A 16357-nucleotide genomic window follows, 5' to 3' on the forward strand; every position below is an offset into this window, starting at 1 on the left:
ATTGGCTGAAGATGAATGGGCTGATGTGGTCATTTTGCTTTTGAATAAGAAATAGGAAATTGACAAAAAGGGTTGCAAGGAAGTATTGGTATCAAATAAGCTCAGAATTTTCTGTTCAGAGTAGAAATAAACTGATGTAGGGAAACAAATTATTGTACAGGTACTTTTGAAAAGAAGGAGCATTGTATGAAATTAAGTAAAATTCTAAGAGCCCCAAGAATTTTTTTCTGGTGAGCAGATGATTAGGATCTAGGAGTTTCTCAGAGAAGACAGGTGATGGTTTAACATAATGTGTCACATTTACAACAGCCTCTGGAGACCATGTCCTTACAGAGGCATGTCTGTTAGTGAGAGCCTTTCCTGACTTATCGACCACACCCACGTCTCTGGGATCCTGCATGAAGTCGAGAGAAATGATAGCATATCTCTCTGAGGTTAGAACAAAATATCTATCTCCTTTACTTTAAAAATAAAATAGCGTTCCTGACCATACAACTTTTGATGTATGTGTGTTCTTTAAAATGTGGGTATGCTTGAAATCACAGGCACATTATAGATTGAGTAGAGCACGAAATGAGAATTTAAAGACCAAGAGTAGGAGGCTAACTGCCTCGAATCCTGCAAAGCATAATTGTTGTGTTGTAATCTGTAGTAAAGAAAATGGAGGAAGTGGTATCCTTCCATATTTGGCAGAGATACGAGTCTAAATGGTGGAGTCAGTGAGTAAGAGAAAACTTATTGCACAACTACCATGTGCCAGGCTAGGGGCTTTCCTTTGCAATGTTATGTCCTTGGCTTTGATTTCTTTGTAGAAAAAACAAATCAACTTTTTTTTTTCTCTCTTGCTGATCATAGCTATTTGGCAGTTATGCTGGTTTTCCAGAATAGTTAAATAAGAGACATGGTTGGCCCATATTTGAATATATATTCAGGATTTATTGGCTTCATGATTCTCTTGTTGTAGAAGCAGAGTCTCTCAAAAGATGTTAAGTTTTTTGAGAACCTGACTATCCCAGAAGAGAGGTGGATCTTTCTGTTTGGGGATTTCCCAGGGAGCTAAATCAGCCACATGGCTCAATTGAGCATTTACAGGAGTAACTTCATCTAATTTGAACAGCCTGGAAAGTGAGCCTCCACTACCAGCAAATATCCAAATATGACCCTTGGTTAAATGGAATCCCACATGGGATCATTTCTCTTCCCATACTCTTACCTATTGGTGCCTGTCAACCAGAACAAAGGGCCCATGTTTTGAGTGAACAGATGTTTCACACCCCTTCCTAAATACCACCACTCGGATGCAGAGTCCAGGAGAAAAGTACTAAGGATCTAGCAAGGGGACATTTGAAATTATTTTCAGTTTTTATTTTCATGTTAGGATACTATTGGGTTGTAAGCTATATTTTCATGACAGAGAATTACAGAAGAGAATGAATTAGAGGTAGATCAACTCCTGGTTAAGACTCTGAATGTTCTGGATTAGCCACCTGAATGTCATCCCCTGACATCAGAGTTTATCTTCAGTGTGATGCACTGATGTGACTCATCAAACTTACTTTCCTGCAGGTCAACTGATGAGACATTCAGCTTGGCTGAGGAAACCTGTAGTTCTAATCCGGCCATCGTGCGGAGGAAGAAGATTGCCATAAGCATCATCTTTTCCCTGTGTGAGAAAGAGGAGGCCCAAAGGGATTTCCAGGACTTCTTTTTTTCTCACTTCCCCCTGTTTGAGTCTCACATGAACAGGTTGAAGAGTGCAATTGAAAAGGTAATGAGAATGTAATCTTACTCAAATAGAGAAGGGATTATGGGTCTTTAAAGACTCTTTATTCAGATATCAGATCACTTTCCTAGAGAATGTAAATCATTGATATTAGATAGCAGATAATGCATGGCTTTAGGAGAAGAAATTACTGCTTCCTGATGACTTCAGGCATCACTACCTTGAGTGTTTTGATTATGATATTATCTTTTATTAATAAAGCCTAGTAGATAGTTATACAGCGTTTTCTTCGCCAGAGAGTAATTTGGTGTGTTTCTCTTCAATGAAGGCCATGATCTCCTGTAGGAAGATAGCAGAATCAAGTCTCCGAGTCCAGTTTTATGTCAGCCGTCTGATGGAAGCTCTGGGAGAATTCAGGTAAATTCACAGTTTGTCAATATAACAAATTTGTGAGTAGCAGTGGCAGCCATGGATGTAGGGAGACATGCTGTAGAGACCATGACTTGGAAGAATTGGGAGCTGGCCGTTTTTAGTCACTTTAGTAGCTCCTTTAAGATGGAAACTAAGGTCAAAGGAGCAAAAAATTTAAGTCGCCCAGCACCAAATAATCCTTATTACTGCCTGACAGACAGTCTTTGGTATTGTTTTTTAACAGGGTGAATGGATAAAACTAATATTGAATGGATAAAACTAATATTCCAGTGTCTCTTATAAGCCTGTTCCTTATTTCATGTCATCCTCACAAAAGCCCTAACAGTAGGCACTATTACCCTATTTTACAGATGTGGAAACTTGAGTTCAAGGATCTTGTCCAAAGCATAGATGGAGAGAGTATCTATGTTAGGGAGATTTACATTCTCACTGGCCAGGGTAGGCCTGGTTTATACCCAGTCCTCCCACATGTCCAGTCTAGACATGAAAGTATATGATTATATTGTGGTGCGCTTTCATTGTTAGTTTCTAATTGATGATCTTTGTACTCTGAACACTAGTTTTCTAGAGTCCTTGTCCCTAACGTCTGGGTGGAAAGGTAACCTGCTTTGGCTAGCACGAGGGATTCTGCTGAGTTGGGATTGTCACACCATTTCTTAGAGCCAACTTCTCAGTGGGGAATGACATCCCATTCCAAGGCAGTAAGGAGTTAGTGAGTTAATATTTTAGCTCTGTAGCTGAGGGACAAAAAAGTTTACAGTTCTTATTGTTAGAAGATTTTTTTGTGATGCTCAAGGTATATGATGGTGAACTCTATACTCCTTAGAGCAAAATTCTAGTCTTTTATAAGTCCTGGGTTATGAATAAAGTACTTAAGTCATGTTAGTCATTATCTGGTGATTGTTAAGACCTAAGCCACCTATGTCAGAAATAGGTAGTGTGAAGTTGTGCTTTTTGCTGGCAGTCTGATGATTAGTAAACCGTCTATTGTTTACGAGGATAGACCTGAAGTTAACTGTTGCTCTGCTGTGGTCACCAGAAGCTGGCCTGTGCTTGAGAGTCTGGCTGCTAGTTTAATGAGAGTATCAATTTTTCAGAGGTCAAGAATGTGAAAGTATAGAACAAGAAAGCCTCACTTACAATGTACATAGAGAGGTCTTGTTCTTACTTCAACAGCCTATCCCTCCAGAAATGGGGACAAATAAAGTGTTAGCACTTGGAGACCTTGGGTTTAGTAAATGAATCCCAATTCATGTGACAGTAACTTGTCATTGCTACCTAACTTGGCAAATGCTCTGTTTTTTTGCCAAGGTGGAATTCTGTTGTGTCTCAATTCTTTTATGCACACAGCCTAGAAAGTCAAGTCAGAATATATCTTATCTATTTTGATTTGGGAAGAATGGATGTGCTTTGTAGCTAGTCAACTTTGCCATTGTGCAAAAGCTGCAATATGTAAATGAATATATAGACAATCTAATTAGCATATTAGCTCTTTATTATATAGGACTAGAGGCCCGGTGCACGAAATTCGTGCACGGGGGGGCAGCGGGGAGGGTGTCCCTCAGCCTGGCCTGCACCCTCTCTAATCTGGGACCCCTCATGGGATAATTAGCAGTTGGACATCCCTCTCACAATTCAGAACTTCTGGCTCCTAACCGCTCACCTGCCTGCCTGATTGCCCCTAACTGCTTCTGCCTACCAGCCTGATTGTCCCTAACTGCTCCCCTGCTGGCTTGATTGCCCCTAATCACCTCTGCCTCGGCCCGCACCTGGTACCCAGGATTCCCTCCTCCAGCTGACCACAGGCACCCAGGATCCGGGCTTCCCTCCCTCTGGTCAGCCATAGGCACCCAGGCTGGCTGCAGGCTCGGGATGGTGGACAGGGGGCTGTGCCTGTGCTTCAGCTGCAAGTGCTGGCGCCCAGGACCGCAGGGTGGGTGGCTTCTTTGTCTCCCAGGCCACAGCCAGCCACAAGTGCTGGTGCCTGGGACTGCAGGGTGGGCGGCTTCTCCATCTACCAGGCTGTAGCCACCTGCAGGTGCTGGCACCTGGACCGCAGGGTGGGCGGCTTCTCTGTCTCCCAGGCCACAGCCAGCCGCAGGTACTGGTGCCCAGGACCACAGGGTGGGCGGCTTCTCCATCTCCTGCAGCCAGCCTCAGGTACTGGGGCCCGGTTTCTCCATCTCCCCCAGGACGTGGGGCGGGTGGACATGGGGTGGGCAGCTTCTCCAGCTGGCTGCAGCTTGGGATCACAGGGCAGGTGGCTTTTTCATCTCCCAGGTCGCAGCCAGCCTTAGGCACTGAGGCCCGGTTTCTCAGTCTCCCCCAGAGGTGGGGCAGGCGGACCTGAGGTTTCTGCTGCTGGCTGCAGCCTGGGATCACAGGGCAGGCGGCTTCTTCATCTCCCCGGCTGCAGCCAGCCTCAGGCACTGGCACCTAGTTTCTTGTCTCCCCCAGGACGTGGGGAGGGCGGCTTCTCCAGCTGGCTGAGGCCTGAGATCACGGTGCAGGCAGCTTCTTGGTCTCCGTGGCTACAGCCAGCCTCAGGTGCTGAGGCCCGGTTTCTCCGTCTCCCCAGGACGTGAGGCGGGCGGACCTGAGGCTTCTGAGGCTGGCTGCAGCCTGGGATCATGGGGCGGGCAGCTTCTTCATCTCCCGGGCTGCAGCCAGCCTCGGGCTCTGGCGCCTGACTTCTCTGACTCCCAGAGACCAGGAGAGGCTGGGGGGCGGGGCTGCCGCCATGTTTTCAGTTTAATTGCATACTCACTCTGATTGGGTGGTGGGCGTGGCTGGGGCGTGGCTGGTGGGCGTGGCTTGTGAGTGTAGCGGAGTGATGATTTGCATATTACTCTATTATTAGATAGGATTATTCAAAATAATATTTGTGACAGTTTTGTATATTCCAATATGTAAGAGCTGCTCAGATCAAACCCAGTGTCCATGGGCAGGTGACTTAATGTCTCTGACTCAATCTCTTCATTTGTAAAACAGGGCAAAAATAGTTGCTGATTGCTGTGGGAATTCAATTAGTTATATATAAAGCACCTTCGTTACTGCTGAAAATAACTGTGTTCCAATAAAACTTTATTTACAAAAAAGGTGACAGTCAGATTTGGCCTGTGGGTCATAGTTTGATGACCCTGATTTTATATTCTGTATGAGTCCCTTGAGTCCTACATAGATTCAGATTATTGTTATCTCCTTTATTCCTTTATATAAAGACTAGAGGCCCGATGCACAAAATTCGTGCAAGAGGCTCGGCCCTCGCAGCCCCTCACAGCCCCGGCCGGCACTCACAGCACCTCGCAGACCTGGCTGGCCCTCGCAGCCCTGGCTTCGTCTGGAAGGTCATCCAGACGGTCTAATTAGCATATTAGCTCTGTATTATGTAGGATTATTCAAAATAATATTTGTGACAGTTTTGTATATTCCTTCTCTTTTCATAGAGGGACTATCTGGAACTTATATTCTGTTCCAAGGATAGCGGAACCTGTATGGCTCACCATGATGTCCAGCACTTTGGAAAAAACCCAGCTCTGCCAGCGTTTTCTCAAGGAGTTCACGCTCCTGATAGAACAGATCAACAAAAACCAGTAAGCTTTAACTCTCTGGAGCGTGGTCAATGTATGTTCTGTAGATGACATGTACATTCCGTGGTCAATGTATGTTCTGTAGATGACATGCCTCTTCCTGCGTTAACTCATCTGGTTGTATTTTCTTCTGTTTCTCGAAGGTTTTTTGCTGCCTTACTGACTGCAGTGTTAACCTACCACCTGGCCTGGGTACCGACGGTCATGCCTGTTGATCACCCTCCCATTAAAGCCTTCTCAGAGAAACGCACCTCTCAGTCGGTGAACACGCTGGCCAAAACACATCCGTACAATCCTCTCTGGGCACAGCTGGGTTAGTACCTGATTTGATTATTCAGAGACTATATGGGACAGAATAGGGAAAAGACTAGAATTTTTATTGATATTAACTATCCAATCCAGTGATACAGGAAATAGGAGATTGGCCCACAGATTTCTAATTGTGATGCTACCAGCTTCCTCACCATTCCCTGCTAGCAGCTTTGTTCTACTGTTTTAAAGATTTGTAGGTAATTTTGTTCTCCTAGACCACACAGCAAATCACCCTAGAGCAAGGTCTCTTAACCTCGGCATTATGGGCCTTCGGACCAGATAATTCTTTGTTAGGGGTGGAGGAGCTCTGTTGTGTATTGTAGGAGGTTTAGAAGGTATCACTAGCTTTTGTTCATTAGCTGCTAGTGGAAAATCCCCCTCCCTTCCAAAGTTGTGACAATAAACAATTTCTCCAGACATTGCTGAGTGTCCCCTGGGGTATGGGGAGAAGACACCCCCTGGCCGAGAACCACTGCCCCAGAAGATGGACTGGATAGGAGAAAAATAAGACAAAAAAGAAAGTAGTACATATAGTTTTACCATCTTTTAAATTTCAGCATAAGTCAGAAACCTTATCTTTTCCTACACTGCATCCTTGCAATTAGTTGGTGGCATTATTTCCTCAAAGCTTAGTGCTAAAGCGTGGTATAAGAATCTTAATGCTCTGGCAGAGTTGGGTACAGAGTTTGGGACTTATGAGACCAATTTTGCATATTTTGGGTTCATATGGAGGAGAGCTATACTATAGAACCGCTCATTTATCAAACGTTTAGAGTGACAAAGTAAAACTTGCACACTCACTCTGTCCCAGACCCGGTGCTAGATGCCAGAGATATGGGGCTGAATAACACGCTCTGCTTAGCCTCCAGAAACTAGCTGTCTAACCGAGGAGGCAGATTTGTATTCAGATGATTTCAGAATGTCCTGAGTAGTCCTTGCTGAGGGTGTGCAGAAAGGATGCAAGAGAGAAACTGTAAAGTGTACTAGTAAAGGCTAAGAACATGAGTGCTGAGCCAGAACTGCTCAGATCAAACCCAGTGTCCATGGGCAAGTGACTTAACCTCTCTGACTCAGTCTCTTCATCTGTAAAACAGGGCAAAATAGTTGCTGATTGCTGTGGGAATTCAATTAGTTATATATAAAGCACCTTCGTTACCGCTGAAAATAATATTGGAGGTCTTAGAAAACAACTTGTTATAATAACAATAATGAGAGTTGTCACTGTGAGCCAAGCACTGTTTTAAGTGCTTTTTACACATATTATTAATTAGATTCTCATTACAAATCTATTACTATTGCCCTCACTTTATAGGTAATAAAGATGTCTTGCCCTTGTGCCCTGGATCATGAGATGTGTAAGAAAGAGAATACCTGTCTCACCGTTAGGGAGATAATAGGTGCATGTTAAATAAATTAATAAAGAAGTTATTAATTCATAAAGAATCTAAGGATGTTAAAATGGATTTAATACAAGCAATCAGTACTGAGTTCACAAAAGTATTCTGAGTGTGCCTAACTCACTCTGGGTAATCTGATTCTTCCTGGGGAAGGCAGAGCATTATTTATTGTCCTTGTTACAGAACAATAGTCCTGAAGAAAGGTAGCATCATCAACTGGTCACTGTGAAGAGAAGAGGGCTGGATGTTAAGGAAACATGATTACATACTGCCAAGTCACCCATTTAAAAACAATGCTAATTAAGTAGTATGCATCTAATTAGATAAATGTATTTATAATTAGACATGCTTCTCATTTGAAATTTAATTAACTGTGAACCATTAATTTTCTTTGTTCAACTTAACAAGGCAAAGTCCCTTCCTGTGGGCTCACAGTCCTTTCCAAGGAGATCATGTATAATTGAATCTCCCATGCTCCCTTCCCCCTAACAGTGCAGCAGTGTCTGGCTGTTGACAGAATGGTGTGAGGAAGGGATAAGGCCTGGTGCAGAGTCACGCCATAGCTTTATAAAGTCAAGTGTAAATAATGGTTAGGTTTCAGTTATTATAAAAAATCAAGAGGCTTCAATAATTTGATAGGGGAAGATGCTTATTTCCAATTATTATTATGTTTTCGTTGACTGTTTACCAAATCACAGAAAACAGGAAAATATAAATTGCCTGGAATAAACACTGATGCAGATATAATTTTAATCCAGGTTCTAAGTAATAGAGAAGATTCTATCTTGAATTATTTTAAAGGCATATCTGAGAGCTTAGTAGGACAGGTACTGTTATTAGTGGAAGTGGAGGAATTTTTTTCCACAAGCCAATATTCTTCCCAGTGTGGGTCCCATCTGGGTCGCCATCTCATACCCTCATGGAGTTTGTCATGAGGAAAAGAATTTCCTGAGGCCCCCATGGGAGGGTGGGGTGTTGTGGGAAGCTGTATTGATGATGTAAGATTAAGGGAGTTCCCCTCTAAGTTCCCATCTTCATCTATCCCACCATGGAAGAAGTCTAATCTTTTCTTTAGCAGGGCCACAGTTAATGTCACTACCCAGAATTTCTGCTGCGTATAAAACTCCAGTCCAGTCCAGCATCTGGCTAGCTTATTTTGTGTTCTCAGCTGCAGTCCATTGTGTGTGGGGTCCGCATGACCATGGACCATGTGGCTGCTTAAGGCCACATGGCTATGGAGAGAGAGCAGGCGAGCAAGAACAAGAGAGAGGGAACTCTTTGGGGATTTTAACTTTTCAAGATTTTGCATGCTTTTGATGGGGTCCACGTTCTAGCCAATCCATTGTTCCTCTGGCTAGACTGATAGGCAAGTACCTTTCCCATGTCACCCCAACTTCACTGTGCATGTGCCCATCTCCCCCTTTGTTGGACCCCTCCCCCCAGTGATCTGCAGGGAATGGATCGTTGGTTCCCTGGGGAGCATGAAGCATTAGCTTCCTGGTGAAGCTGCCGAGATGACCATGCTTATAAGGACTAGCCGTCACTTGCTCTCTTTCTATTACTAATATTAACCAGTTAATTACAACAGTAACAGTACCACTGCTGTGCCCTCTTCTGCCTGGTTTCTCAGCATTCCCAGGGAAATGAGGAGAGAAGCTGGAAGCAACAAGCCCTTCACATTCTCCTGGGTTTGCTGCTCCGGGGTTTAACCTTCCCCACTTTTCCTCACATGTGCTCTCGGCATACAGGTTTTCCAGGTGTGGCTAACTACCTGATGGTGGGTGTGCAAGCTGCTTAGTAGGTCAAAAGAGCATTTAAAAAGTACAATAGAATAGAAAATATCAGGGTGACACATGTGTTTTGTAAAATGTTTGTTTCAAAGGGAGTGTGAGGTTGCAGTCTAAATGTATTTCTTTCTTGGGACGGGTATACTAAGTTGGAAAGCCACCGTCTTTCATCACTGATTGAAGGAGTTTCATGTGGGTCTTTTTTTTTTTTTTTTTAAATCTAATGACCTCAATGATTTGTGGAAAGCCAAACAATACTTTGCAAGAGAAAATAGTTTGAGCTAAATGATACTAAAGATGCAATAAATTACAATGCTTAGCATTAGGGCAACACTATTTAAAGGGGACTTCATAGCATAATCACATTTATTATAATGTAATCAATGAATAAGGGTCCCTTTAAGATAATTAGTTTCTCTCCTTGTCTCCCTTTTAATTTTCTCAGTTTATCCTTGTCTGCCTCTGTTTCTCCATCTCTATGTCCCCCCACCTCTTCCACCCTCTCAGTTTTCCCACCCCTTTATAATGCTGCTAAATTCTCTCAGCTTCTCACCTCATTCTCTCCCCCTCTGTTATTCTATCCCTTCTCTTTCTACTTTCTGTTTCTATCTTTTCAGTTTCCCTTGGTATCTTCTTTCCCTCTCCCTCGGTGTTTGCTTTTCCGATGTATGCTTTACGCTCTCTGCTTTCCTCACCTCTGAGCTTTTCTCCAATTCTCTACCATTTTGTTCCTCTCCACTCCCCATCTCTTTTCTCTTTCCTTTCCTCTCCTTACCCTCTGTCTGTTCTTCTCTTCCTTCCATAGGTCCCCTCTCTGTTCCTCTCCTCACTGTCTTTCCTCTCTAGTGTCCATTCTCTGAGTCCCCCTGTTTGTCTGTTTCCCTATTTGTCCTTTCCCTGATCTCTCCTCTCAATCTGTCTGCACCCCTCCCTGCTTCATTCTCTCTCTGCCTCTGCCCTCTTTCTGTTGTCTTTTTACACCCCCCCATTTTGTGTGTGTTTCTCCCATTTTCTCTCTCTTAATTTTAACTTTGTATTTTATATAAAGTTGTGCTTAACAAAGAAGCACAGAACATAACATTTATCATCTTAACCATTGCTAAGTGTACAGTTCAGTGATGTTAAATCTATTCCCATGGTTATGCAACTCGCCTTCATTTTGAAAAATTATACTCAGGAGAACAAAGGAATCTACTCTAAAATTAGTAGCCCTCCCCTGCTGGCCATCTTGTGGCGGCCATCTTGTGTCCACATGGGGGCAGCCATCTTTGACCACATGGGGGCAGCCATCTTGTGTTGGAGTGATGGTCAATTTGCATATTACTCTTTTATTAGATAGGATAGAGGCCTGGTGCACGGGTGGAGCCAGCTGATTTGCCCTGAAGTGTGTTCTGGATCAGGGTGGGGGTTACCTTGGGGCATGGGGCGGCCTGGGCGAGGGGCCTGTGGTTGTTTGCAGGCTGGCCACACCCCCCAGTGACCCAAGCGGAGGCCCTGGTATCTGGGACTTATTTATCTTCTATAATTGAAACTTTGTAGCCTTGAGCGGAGGCCAGGGCAGGCCAGAGTGGGTGGGAAGCTTGGCTTCCTCCATTGCCGGGGAAACCCAAGCCTCCTGCTTGCTCCGTGGCCGCAGCCATCTTGGTTGGGTTAATTTGCATACTCACTCCTGATTGGCTGGTGGGTGTGGCTTGTGGGCATAGTGGGGGTACGGTCAATTTGCATGTTTCTCTTTTATTAATGTAGATGTGCCCTTATTAATGCCTTCTCTCCTCTGTCTTAGATGCACTCCTCACATGGGTTCTAACTTCCTGAGTTCTTATTTATAACTGCTAGTGGCCCGGTGCACGGAATTTGTGCACATTAAAAGGAAATTAATTAGAGGAAATATTTTAATATTGCTATTTGCCCTTTCTCTATAATAGAAGTGTCAGAGGTGAAAGAAAATTAGTAAAATGTATATGAAAATCTTCCTCCTGTCAGAATCTGGGGCGCGCTGCGGGACCAAGAGTCAAATCCCCACCCGCATGCACACATGCATGCACGCACCTCGAAATCGCATGAGACCCAGACCCAGCCAGCCCCACCCCCATTGGGCAAGATCCAGGCCCGGCCGGCCCCACCCACTTCAAGCTCCAATGGGTGGGGGGGCACAGCCTCAGGTCCCCAGGCCTGGCACCGGGTGGGGGGCACAGCCTCAGGTCCCCTGTCAAGCCCCGCTGGGTGGGAGGGCGCAGCATCAGGATCACTGGTGCACACCGGGTGGAGGGCGCAGCCTGAGGTTCCCCAGCTCGGGATGGGGGGCGCGGTCTGAGGTCCCCAGGCCCAGCACCAGGGTGAGGGGTGTGCCTTGAGGTCCCCCATCAAGTCCCTCAAGGCAGGGGTACGGCCCGAGGTCCCCCAGCCCGGCACTGGAGCGGGGGGCACGGCTTGTGGTCCCCCAGCCTGGCACCGTGTCAGGGGTCCCCCGGGCAGGGGTGGGGGGCACAGCCTCAGGTCCCCCACCCCAGTCCAGCACCACGCAGCCTTGTTATGGCTTGTTATGGGAATCCCTCCTCCACTGTGAGCGCAGCCATCTTGTGTTACAGGAACCCAGCCTCTGCTGTGTGCAGTGCCATCTTGTGACAGTGTTACAGTGTGAGGGTCAGGTTGCATATTGCCTCTTTATTATATAGGACTAGTGACCTATTGTGCAAAATCATGTGAGACCCGGGACCCCTCCCCCCGCCTCCTTCCCCGCTGCGCCATGGAACCGCCCGAGTCCTGGAGTCCCGCCCCACGTGGCCGATGTGCTGTGGGACGGCCCCAAGTCCCAGAGTGCTGCCCCAATGCCCCGCCTCCGGACCATGTGGAGTGGCCGCCGGGCCCCGGGGGCACACACACAGGGCCACAGAAACCCTGGTAGAAGCCACGCGAAGCAGCCGCCAGGACCCTCGTGCCCCCCCCCCCCAGGGCCACAAGAACCCCGGTGGCTCCCTGCCCCTGCTGCCCCGCCCCCGCTGTGCACACCACCATCTTGTGATGGTGTTACGGTGTGAGGGGTAATTTGCATATCACTTCTTTATTATATAGGATTATCTTGGCTCTCCTTTATTTAGAATATTTTAAAGTTTTGATTTATTAGAAAATTGTGATTTTCCCATAATGGTTTCTAATTCAGGATTGGTTCTGTGGAGGTATAAATCCATGTCAAACACTTGGAACTATGTCTGCACAGTGTGTAAATGTTGGCTTTTTGTTGTAATTTTCATCATTATTATCAAAATATCAATTATGTAACTTATCAAATGCAATAATTTTAATAGGCACTTGACCAATACTTTTATTTTTTTAATCCTCATCTAAGGATATGTTTTTATTGATTTTAGAGAGAGAGGAAGGAAGAGAGAGAGAGAGAGAGAGAGAGAGAGAGAAAGAAACATTGATCGGTTGCCTCCCATAGACGCTCTGACTGGGATTGTAACTGCAATCTAGGTATGTGCCCTGTCTGGGAATCAAACCTGCAACCTTTTGGTGTATGGAATGAAGCTCTAACCAACTGAGCCACCTAGCCAGGGCTTAACCAATATTTTTTATGAAAAGTTTATATTGCGGGGCTTATTGACACATTTGCCCTTCTTCTACCTTTAAGCAAATGTTTGTGGTTCATTAGCCAGTTTTTAATCAACTTGTTAGGTTATAACTTATGGGACATATTTTTTCCAGAAGAATTTTCATGTGAAGTAATAGAAATATTCAGTTTCATTCATATTCAAAATCATATTATTCGTGACTAAGTGATTTTCTTCTTGTTAATCAAATTGCTTCTACTTGGTGCATGTGTGTATATTGAGAGAAGTCTGAACAGGCCATTCATTAAGTATTTTGAATTGATTCACTGCACTTCAGAGATCCTTGAATTTGGATTTCATTCCAGGCCTATTGTCCAAGGGTTCTTCTTAAAAAGTCTCATCATTCTAGTTTCCAAGATACAGTATTTGACTTGGTCACATATTCAGGGCTCTTACTTTATCCTTCCTTAGGAGGTGGAGTTGGCCAGCCAGTGAGCTGGCTAGGCAGACCTGTAAAGGCTGTATATACCAGTGCTGACCCTTTGCAACAAGAGCAGCGTGCTGCAGCCATGCCCCGCCTTTTCAGACCAACTCTCCACTATAGACGCAAAACTAAAGCACAGCAATTACTAGGCATTACTTATTTTCCTCAATCAGTTGTGTGAAGAAGCAATTCTTATTTGGGACTATAGGTCATTTGTTTTTCTCTTGTAAAAGCCGACATATCCAGGGCACGCTCACCCCTGATTACTTGTATTTGTGTCCACTTTGCTCTGCAGGTGATCTCTACGGAGCCATCGGCTCTCCAGTGAGGCTGACGCGCACCGTGGTGGTGGGGAAGCAGAAGGATTTGGTCCAGCGCATACTTTACGTCCTGACCTACTTTCTCCGCTGCTCTGAGCTGCAAGAGAACCATCTGACCTGGAATGGGAATCACGGAGAAGGGGACCAGGTGTTAAATGGGAGCAACATCACAACAGCCTTGGAGAGGGGAGAGGTGGAGGAGTCTGAGTACGTGGTGGTCACGGTGAGAAGTGAGCCTGCTCTCCTGCCCCCCATCCTGCCAGCAACACTGACTGCTGAGGGAAGGAGCCCTGGACCTGAGGGCCTCGCTGGGACCCCCGAGGACAAGGACATCAGAGGCCTTTGTCCCCAACCTGACACAGAAGGAAACAAGAGTTCTGTGGCCTGCGGCCTGGGCTACCAGGACCCAGCCCTGGGCAGTTCTTGGAAACCGCAGGACACATTTTGTGGGGAGGAAGAAAGTGAAAAAGAGGCCCCAGGAGATGGCTGTTCCAGGTTCTCCAGCTGGGAAGGTTTGGGGGCAGGATTGAAGGCCAGTGAGGAGTTGAAAGGGGAGATGCCTAAGAAACTACCACACCGGTCAGTGGCCTGGCCTTGCCCGGACAGACCTTCCCGGGAGAAGCGTCCCTTAGAAAAGGTCACTTTCCAGATTGGGAGCTCCGTATCTCCAGAGTCTGACTTTGAAAGCCGTACTCAAAAAATGGAGGAGCGGCTCAAGGCCTGCAGGCAACATCCAGAGTTAGCAGGTTGTCCCTTGGTGGAGCCCAGGGTGGCCGCTGACGTGGCTCAGGGCCAGCAGGTTTCTCGGTGCTCCTTCCTGCCTGGCGTCCAGCAGAGTGTCTGCTGTCCTCAGAATCAGCCATCTGAGGGGGATGAAGGTGACTTTGACAGGACTTACGCTGCGGACAGAGGCTTCAGCACTGAGGCTGCAGCAGATGCTGCCGGGCAGCTCGGCCCCCCTGCCGACTCGTCTGCCCCTGATGCCAGTGCGGCAGGGACTGGGCAGAGGACGCTGGAGAACATGAGAGGGTTGTATTCGAAGGCTGGGGAGGGACCTTTGATAGAGCCTGTGTCTGGCAAGTGTGTACAGCAGGACTCGGGCATATCCGTCGCTACCGATGTCCCCTGTGGGGATGCCGACGGGACGGCCGACCTCAGGACTGAAGGAGACATTCCCAGAAACGAAAGCTCGGATAGCGCTCTTGGAGACAGTGATGACGAAGCGTGTGCTTCAGCCACACTGAATCTAGGTCACGGCAGCGACCAGGCTGAAGGGTCCTTGGAAGTGGAGCTGCCTCTGCCCAGGTAACGCTGGGCGGCTGGGACGCAAGGGAACTGGGTCCAAACACAGCCATGACCACGTTGGCTACTGTTGGCCGTCACACATAACAGTTGTTTTTCCCGAAGTGTTAGAAGTTTTATCAAACTGATGCAGTTTCCGGCCTGCCCTTTCTCCTGGGATGCCCACTGGCTGAGTGCATCGAGCTCTCTGAGTGAGGAGGCAGGTGGTACCTTTGCAAGGATTGGGGCATGTTGGGGAGCCAGGGGATGTGATGGAGGGGGTGGTGGGGCAGGGAGTGTACTGTCCCATCATCTGGATGGGGCTGCATGGCAGGCAGCGGACGCCTGCCTTCGGAGGAGGCGGATTGCACTCACCGGGCAGCTTCTCTCCTGCGGGTTGGAGCAGCGTGAAGCGGCTGGGAAACAACACCTCTTCCTAACACTCCGTCAGGCCGATGGTTTGGTCTGTGATGACTGAAAGCAGTAATTAGACTTCTGTTCTGCTGCCCTGTTGTGGGCACCACCTTGTGCAGATGTGTCGAGTTTCTAAAGCCAGACAGCTGGCAGGCTTCCCTATCGACTTTCTCTTTCTTCACTCGCTTGACACAGACTGCCTGGTGGATGTGCCTTGTGAGAAACAGGAACAAACTCGTAACCAGCCATCAATATACTGTTTTCTTCCATTAGAAATACACTACCATTAGAACAAACAAACAAACAAACAAAAACTCTCTTCACTTTTCCAACCCGTCTCTTTTCTGGCACCAGTGCTCTGCTTACTGGAGGACTGGCGAAATGGCCCACCCTGTACCTGGCCTGTGTGGCTTGGGTTTTTGTTTCAGTTGTAACACAGAAGGGAGCCCATCTTTAATGTGTATTCTAACAGACCTATATTGTTTTAGGTCTCAGAGCATCAGCAACCCGAATGTAAGGAACTTTGGCCGCTCCCTTCTGGCGGGTTACTGCCCCACGTACATGCCTGATCTGGTGCTCCACGGGACCAGCAGCGACGAGAGGCTGAGGCAGTGCCTGATGGCTGACCTGGTCCACGCGGTCCATGTAAGTGCTTGCCGCTTGGAGCCCTGGCTGCCGACGGTGTGTCCACCAGGGTCCTGCCCAGCCACAGGTGTTTAGACTGTTTCATACTGAAGAGTGTGTAGTGAAGGGTTGTTTATAGAGATGTGGGCAGGGTTGGGGAAACACCAGGGATTAGCAGCAGCTGGGCTGGGAGCGACTGGGCCTGGAGGAGTCAGGGAGTGCACAGTGAGAGTAGAGCTGGCACTGGAGGGGGGACTCCCTGGCCGCAGAGGCACTGAGGAGGGTAGGGGCTAATGCCTGACATCACTCCTCTCCAGCTTCTGAGCTCTTCTCCTGCTTCCAGTGGCTGGGCCCAGCCGATGCAGACATAGGCCTGCAGTCCACAGAGGTCTCCCTCCTGGGGCCCACACAGGACAAAGAAGGGCAAAGAGTACATCTGGGG

At 47.0% G+C, this 16357-nt stretch overlaps 1 protein-coding gene across 2 annotated transcripts in view; it reads left to right on the forward strand.

The window, feature by feature from the left end:
• Window positions 1–16357, forward strand: part of FNIP2 (folliculin interacting protein 2) — a 137595-nt gene that overhangs the window by 95655 nt on the left and 25583 nt on the right. For both annotated transcript variants that reach the window (XM_079770424.1, XM_079770423.1), the window contains exons 10-15: window positions 1567–1768; window positions 2052–2140; window positions 5602–5748; window positions 5889–6058; window positions 13572–14901; window positions 15780–15936. In XM_079770424.1, coding sequence (XP_079626550.1) covers window positions 1567–1768; window positions 2052–2140; window positions 5602–5748; window positions 5889–6058; window positions 13572–14901; window positions 15780–15936 — 2095 coding nt within the window. The remainder of the gene's footprint in view (window positions 1–1566; window positions 1769–2051; window positions 2141–5601; window positions 5749–5888; window positions 6059–13571; window positions 14902–15779; window positions 15937–16357) is intronic.

The sequence above is a fragment of the Cnephaeus nilssonii genome, assembly GCF_951640355.1.
Source record: "Cnephaeus nilssonii genome assembly, chromosome: 5".
In the NCBI taxonomy this organism is placed as follows: Eukaryota; Metazoa; Chordata; class Mammalia; order Chiroptera; family Vespertilionidae; genus Cnephaeus; species Cnephaeus nilssonii.